The following is a 6,728-nucleotide window of genomic DNA, read 5'->3' on the forward strand; positions in this document are numbered from 1 at the left end:
AGCACAATTCTAAGTGATATAAAAAACCTGTTCATGGCTCCCACTGAAAGGTCCATGAACCAACAAGCCCATAAATCAAAAAGTAATAAAAGGTATTCAGACTGAATGAATATTACATTACCTATTCATTGCCTAAAAAATTGGATATAACATATACATTCTTTTGGTGAAAGCTTGGTTTGTTTGATAGTTGACTAGGGATATACAATGAAAAAGAAAGAGAAAAAAAAAAGGATTATTATTTAGTACTACTACTGACATGTTTAAAATGGATCATAGGATTTGACTGTTCCAACTAAAGCAAGGGCCTCTCTAAGTGCCTCCAAGAGATGTTCTGGATAATCCTCAATGCGAGCAACACCATACTGTGATTGCATAGAACTCAAGACCCTTCCGACAATCTGAATATGGAATTGCATAAGTTAAAGCATATATATAATTGAGGAAAACTTATAAAATGGAATCACCGTGAATATAACTGTGGCCAACCTTCCTTGCATAGCCACCATAAGCTATGCCACCAATTAAAGCATGCAATGAGTTAGGCAAACTGGCAGTTAGTATTTCATCCTTTGGGTTCTCTGGTAACAAATAACAGAAGGGAAACATCAAAAGAATACAATAGAACTCAGAAAGACAGATAAATAAGGGGGGAAAAGGGTGATAAAATTACTAGTAATGGATGTTGTTTGAAAAAGTCCCATTTTCGTTAATCCATCAACCGTGTGAGCATTGGTGCCACCCGCCAATTGAAGAAAACCTACCATTTGAAAGGAGTAAAGAACTGACACCTTACCAAAAGAAAAATCGAAACTTAACACATTTTCTATGAACTTAGGGAATCCAAATACAAACCAGGAGGCCTGTCTTTCACAGCAGCCAATCGAACAGCGAAGGCAATTGATTCCCTTGTGGCACCTCGTCCAATATCTCCACTCATGGGGCGGCCATCCAACTTCATTTCATGAATTATATTAGATAGATGGATTGTTTGAAAGGAAAAGTAAAATTTGGATTGATGATATCATTTGAAACTTATTTAAACAGTTCAAATGGATTTCAGTTAAGATAGGACAGACCTGCCATAAATTGAAGCAAGGTAGATTAGGTTCCATAATAGAGTACATCGTGTTCATTGAGGATATGGTTGAATCCCCAACATTAGGTAAGCTAACCTGGAGCCAGAAAGTATTAATTCACAATGTTCAAGATCCTCACCGGGAAACTGCTTTACAGCTTAGTATCAAACATTCACACACACACACACACACACACATTAAGACAACAGAGGACATATCCCATACTTACTGCTATTAGTCTCAGATGTGAAATTGAATCTCCCAAGCCATCCCAAAGTTTTTCAAAGAAAGCACTCTGCCTACAGAAGGGATCAGTTCATGCAGTGCGTCAGTGCCTAGATTTGGATGAAACTCAATAAGATATAGTCACATTTGGTTATTTCCTAAGAATTTGAGGGCAAAGAAAAAGTTATTTGTCCTTCATAAGGTATTGCAGTGAAGCATATTAATTTCTCTAGCATTTGAGATGAGACAACTACAATCATATGCATAGTTTTAGATTTGGCACAGGCTCCTTTTGAGGAGATATTTTTCAGTCTTTTTACCTGTGTCATTAAAGAGGATAAAGTTCAGTTGCAAATGCAATAAAAAAAAAAAAAAATAGATCCCATGGCCCTTCTCCGCTCACCTATTTAAATTATATACGATCTATTTTGTATTATAAAATGTTTAATATAATCGAAGTAGTACCTTCCACTTGTATGTATCTCCACAGCATCAATACCATTTCTTTTTATAAGATCAGCCGTAGCAGTAGTATCTCTTATATATGTAACCGCCCCTAAACAAGTTTGTTAGATTAAATGTGAAAATAATGAAAGAGATCTAAATTAAAACACCAGAAGAGGGAGAATACACAAGTTTATAATTTCAAATGTGATTAAGATTGGAGTCTTAACCAAGGCTTCAAAAAGAAATAAAAAAGAGGCTATATAGCCTACATTAAGGAAAAGCAGCAGCACGACAAAGGAAAGTAACACCCACTTATGTTATCATAGGGGCAAATTGGAAAGCAACGGCCACAGCCATAACAGCGTTCAGTTATAACTCCACCCTGCACATTATATCAAGTACAAATGGCAAATGTGTCCCATGATGAACAATAGGGTGTGCAGTTAGAAATCATATCAAAATGAATCAAGAACACAAACCTTTAAAACTCTAGATGCATTGGTACCATCTGAAACTTCTAATGTAGAGTTTCCTTCATTGAGTGATATTGCACTAGCAGGACAAACAATCTCACAAGGCCTTGAACAGTCAAGTGGGCAATCCTCTGGATCAAACTCTATTAAAGTGGCCAGAAGTCAGATTAAAAAAATTGAAAAAGAATTCATATATGAGCCTGTTTTTAAGTGGCCAGTGTAGTACCCAAGACCTACCTAAATTTCCAACCTGATACATTAGGCTTTCCCTTATTCATACTGCATTGGATAAACCAAAAATATACTATGACCTATCTAATTTGTACAATTTTTAAATCCATGACATTAAATGCTTCATTGACCCTAATGCTTTGCTTGTCTAACTATACCAAGAAAATATTTGTCTTCATGATTGAGCTGAATTAAAGATTGACTTACTCCTGACAAACCTGCTAATTCATTAGTGATAAGTGTGTATCAAGCCAAAGTCTGATTTACATAAATAACATGATAATTTGTATCTAAGGTATAAAAAGTAAAAACACTTGCAAATCTTATTCAATTCAATTGATAACGCACATTTTATTACATGTGCTTCTGCACTAGCTGGTGCTGATAAAATAAGATACTACTAATTAAACCAATGCAAGGAGGCATGTATACCAGCCTTTCGGAAGTGAAGATCTTCGTCATCATTGATGCTGATCATTACCCAAGGCCTTCTAAGGCCCACTATGTCTCTAGCAGATTCAATTCCATCATTTACTGCGCTCACAACCGCCAAATCAGCTGCACAGTCAATGCAATCAACTGCACAACCATTCATCAAAAACATATAATTCACATTCATCTACATCACACACACAAAAATACAAACACTAGTTTTCAAGAGTTTTCACCTCCAGCAAGAGTGTAAACAAGTGAGAGATTCCTGATATCGACAACATCCTATAAAGAGAGGCAGGTTAGTGTTACTGCAAGCGATGTGACAATAACAACTACACAATTGGGCCAAAAATACCCTTAATAAGTGAAGTCCAACCAATGGTTTTTAATTGAGAACGCTAGAGAAACAAATTTTTCCAAGACTGGTTGACATGACAAGTTATGACTGGAGCAACATCCATTTCACATGAGCCATTACTGACACTTTTATTAACACCAATCACACTGTTTTAGCTAGCAAGTGTGAAATTTTTTGTCTCTACACTTGTTATTTTTAATGTTGTATACTTGTATATATGAGTATATATATGTAGGTTGTAACTTGTAATATGTAAGTGATCCTACACTTGTAATATGTAAGTGATCCTACTTTAGTGGTAGAACAATGACTGAAAGAAATAAAATTGTGTTTTAGAATCTTGCTTGAGCAAGATACAAGCAAGGGACAGGCAAGACTTTATGTATGAACCTTGCTTAAGCGAGATACAAGACAAGTGAAATTTCTGACCTGATGTTGCTCAAGCAAGGTACAGGCTAAGTACAAGCAAAGTTTCTGAGAAGAGATTTCAGAGGATTTAGCACTAACGAGAAAGTCCTGCTCGGATGAGATGGCCATCTAGCTTAATCAAGATGATTCTTGCTCAAGTGAGACAATTGCAGAATGTGTATTTTCTGCAGGATTTTGCAGAAAAATGAGGGGACAATTCAATGTTTGTGTCTCTAACAGCTAGTAACAACCATGACAACATTTTAGAGTGCTTGTTCCATCTTCCAACATAAGTGAGCTTTCAAAGGTGCTTTTTTGTTGGCAACACTTCATTGATTATAAATAGTAACCCTAATTAGTTATGTACACAGTTTTCACCTCCAGCAAGAGCGTAAACCAGTGAGAAATTCCTGATATCAAAGGTTAGTGTTACTGCAGGCGATATGGCGTAACTGCTAGACATGTAGGGCAGACTTCCGCTCTTAGGTGAAGTCCAACCAGTGGAATTTCTAATTGAGTAACACAAGACACACAATTTTTCACAAAATTTTCCAGGATTAGTGACAGGACAAGTTATGATAGGAGCAACATCGCTTTGACATAGGCCACTAACACCACTTTTATTAACAAACAATCAAACCATTTTACCTTAGGTATTGTGAAAAAGGTTGTGAATTTTTTTTTATGTCCCTAGACTTTTTTTTTTATTAGAGTGAAGACATTATTAGAATATCCCAAAAGCTTAAGCTAACAAGAAAGAGCAAAAATTTACTCATATAAACTAGTATTCTAACATATAGAAGTGGTTGTGGTGTTGTGGTTAATGGGGTTTGAGGGTTTTGTACTAGATACCTCGAAGCTTGCACCACATATGAGCTTGACCCAGTTTCCCTTTCGGAGAGATTCAAGCGGAGAAGAAGTTAATGAAGGAACCCCAACTGTTTTGACGAGGTTTCTAACCTTGTCAAGGTTTTTGCTGCTTTTAAGATTTCCTCTCACTGAAATTCAAACATAGACCTTTCAGACATAGAATCAATGAAAGAATATGAAGAAGAAGAAGAAGAAGAAGAAGAAGGACCTTGATGTTGTTGAGGGAAGCTTGTAGAATTGCAAAAAAATCTCAGAGACATCCCCAGAGTGCTACTCAGAAACACTGAGAGGGTGAGTAAGAGATGGATATTTATCCGTTTTTAACAGAATTCGGCGGTAAGAGAATTCGGCTTTCTTCTTGGCCCAATTGAGAAAGTGGGCTTTTATTTTTTTGCTATGTGGGCCTGCAATGGTAAGACAGGTGCTTTATACCGATTTCCCTCATTTAATTATGCTACAGCCTACAGGCAAGCGTTGCGAAAATTGCTTACAGAGTCGATAATTTGAGTCTTGAGATGTTTGACTTTGGAAGTCTTAAAATATTTGGATTCCTTGTGAAAAAATAGGGATGAGAATTAATTTCATCCCTTCAAGATGTCGAAATTGTGGTTTCCAAAAGCATATAAATAAAAAATACTAGGATATATAAGAATTGGTTAAAATAATTGTTAGTGATTCTATTTATCATTTCTTATTAATTTAAACTTTTTTGAGAAGCAATACTTTAATTACCATTGCATCAAGATAGGTGGTTTTGAGTTAAAAAAAAAAAAAAAAAAAAGATAAGATAATTTTGAGTGCAAATCTATATTTGCTTTTACCTTTTACTTAATAGTAAAAATTTGCTATCTAATCAAAGAAAAAGTTAAAAAGTCATATATTAAATATTTCTTTAGGAGAAATTTGAAGTTGAACCCACACATAAGGGAGAATGTTTGACTGAATTAATTTATGAGTACAACTTATTTCTCTCTCCATTGTAATTTGTAAAATGACAAAAACTCTTCAAAAAAGAAAAAGTGAAAAAAAAAAAAATGGGGCTTGAAAATGATAGGCAAGAAACCAATGCCCCTATGCTCTGGCCCTAACACATGTGATATGACCACCTTTAAAGCATATGAAGCGCAGCAAAATAAGTAACAAAAATGATCAATTTAGTTGCCAAAACAAAAGGTAAAAAGGTAGCAAATTATGTAAATGCAAAAGATATCGAATTAGTAACTTTATATTATGATTAATAGTGCTTGACTGTTACATTGTGCTTAAGAATAGCTCTAAGATTAGCTATGTCCATGAACTCAGTCTCCATAACACCATACCCCTTCACAAAACGAAAATAACCAGTCCCTGATACAATACCATACTCCCTCTCCTTCATAGTAAAAATATCAGCTCCTTGAATTTCCAAAGTACTCCCTTTGAAATCTCCATCAGTGAAAATCACAGAGAAAACCAAGTGCAAGCCTTTGCCATCCAACTGAGAGTTTATGTAAAAGCCTTGGGCCCTACCTATCTCCTTTGATTCTATGCTGGGGCCCTCAGTTACCGGATCATCAACGGCCAAGATTGTGCCAAAGTGTAAGATGCTAGAGGAGGTCCCACTTTTCCCAGCCACAGTGATTGCTGACATGTCATGACCAGTTAAGTAGTCATGCACGTAGAAGACTAGGTTGGTTTGCTTGGGTTGTTGGAGTTGGAGCCTTGGGATTGTGTAGGTCACACAGAGAATGGTTATGGTGAAGATGAGGAAGAAGAAATTGGTGGTGGTGAGGTTCAGAGGATTAGACATGGCTTTTGGGTTTTGGGGTATGTTTACTTTGGGAGAAGAAGGTTTGGTTTGGTGTTTAATTTAACTATGTTGTGATGTGGACATGTAGGTAAAGATGCTTTGCCTCTTTGTTGGGATTTTTTTTAGTGGAAAATGACATGATTGTTGGGAAAAACTAGGCATTACCTTTTGTTGTTTAACTAGGCTTTCATTATTCAATTTTATATGATTATTTTATGTATTGTAGCAATATGTTGACAATAATATACATATTCAAATGACATTGTCTTTTGTGGATCTGATTGCAATTTCAATTTTGGAGTATGAGTGTGGTTTTGGAATTTGGAACCTCTTATCTTATGGGCTGAGTAGTTCCACCATTCCAGACCAGTTGGGCTATAGGCTATAGTTAAAGCTCATGCATTTTCTGATGT

General features: G+C 35.8%; 2 protein-coding genes across 6 annotated transcripts; both read right to left on the bottom strand.

The window, feature by feature from the left end:
• Positions 1 to 83: 83 nt before the first annotated feature.
• On the bottom strand, positions 84 to 4,888 carry LOC126688905 (uncharacterized). Of its 5 annotated transcripts, none has more exons than XM_050383836.1 (13): positions 4,735 to 4,888; positions 4,509 to 4,654; positions 3,124 to 3,172; positions 2,888 to 3,034; positions 2,231 to 2,367; positions 2,064 to 2,133; positions 1,770 to 1,860; positions 1,309 to 1,378; positions 1,080 to 1,175; positions 856 to 955; positions 674 to 760; positions 490 to 512; positions 84 to 401 (listed from the first exon to the last, which is right to left on the bottom strand). In XM_050383836.1, the coding sequence occupies exons 1-13, from the start codon at positions 4,784 to 4,786 to the stop codon at positions 264 to 266; spliced, it is 1,206 nt and encodes a 401-aa protein (XP_050239793.1). In that variant the 5' UTR covers positions 4,787 to 4,888; the 3' UTR covers positions 84 to 263. The 5 variants fall into 5 exon arrangements, with proteins under 5 accessions (XP_050239793.1, XP_050239792.1, XP_050239791.1 ...); XM_050383835.1 differs by having other exon boundaries at positions 490 to 581; positions 2,888 to 2,989; positions 4,735 to 4,887; XM_050383834.1 differs by having other exon boundaries at positions 490 to 581; positions 4,735 to 4,887.
• Positions 4,889 to 5,760: 872 nt separating this feature from the next.
• On the bottom strand, positions 5,761 to 6,364 carry LOC126689733 (dirigent protein 11-like). Its single transcript, XM_050384920.1, has one exon. The coding sequence runs from the start codon at positions 6,313 to 6,315 to the stop codon at positions 5,761 to 5,763; it is 555 nt and encodes a 184-aa protein (XP_050240877.1). The 5' UTR covers positions 6,316 to 6,364.
• Between the last annotated feature and the right edge of the window lie 364 nt (positions 6,365 to 6,728).

This window comes from Quercus robur, chromosome 6 (assembly GCF_932294415.1).
Source record: "Quercus robur chromosome 6, dhQueRobu3.1, whole genome shotgun sequence".
Taxonomy (NCBI): Eukaryota; Viridiplantae; Streptophyta; class Magnoliopsida; order Fagales; family Fagaceae; genus Quercus; species Quercus robur.

Coding starts and splice junctions, on each gene's coding strand:
- LOC126688905 (XM_050383834.1), bottom strand. CDS start 4,786: ATGTCTCTGAGATTTTTTTGCAATTCTACAAGCTTCCCTCAACAACAT. Junction 3,173..4,508: donor TATGTGGTGCAAGCTTCGAG/GTATCTAGTACA, acceptor CTCTCTTTATAG/GATGTTGTCGATATCAGGAA. Junction 582..673: donor TCAAACAACATCCATTACTA/GTAATTTTATCA, acceptor ATTTGTTACCAG/AGAACCCAAAGGATGAAATA.
- LOC126689733 (XM_050384920.1), bottom strand. CDS start 6,315: ATGTCTAATCCTCTGAACCTCACCACCACCAATTTCTTCTTCCTCATC.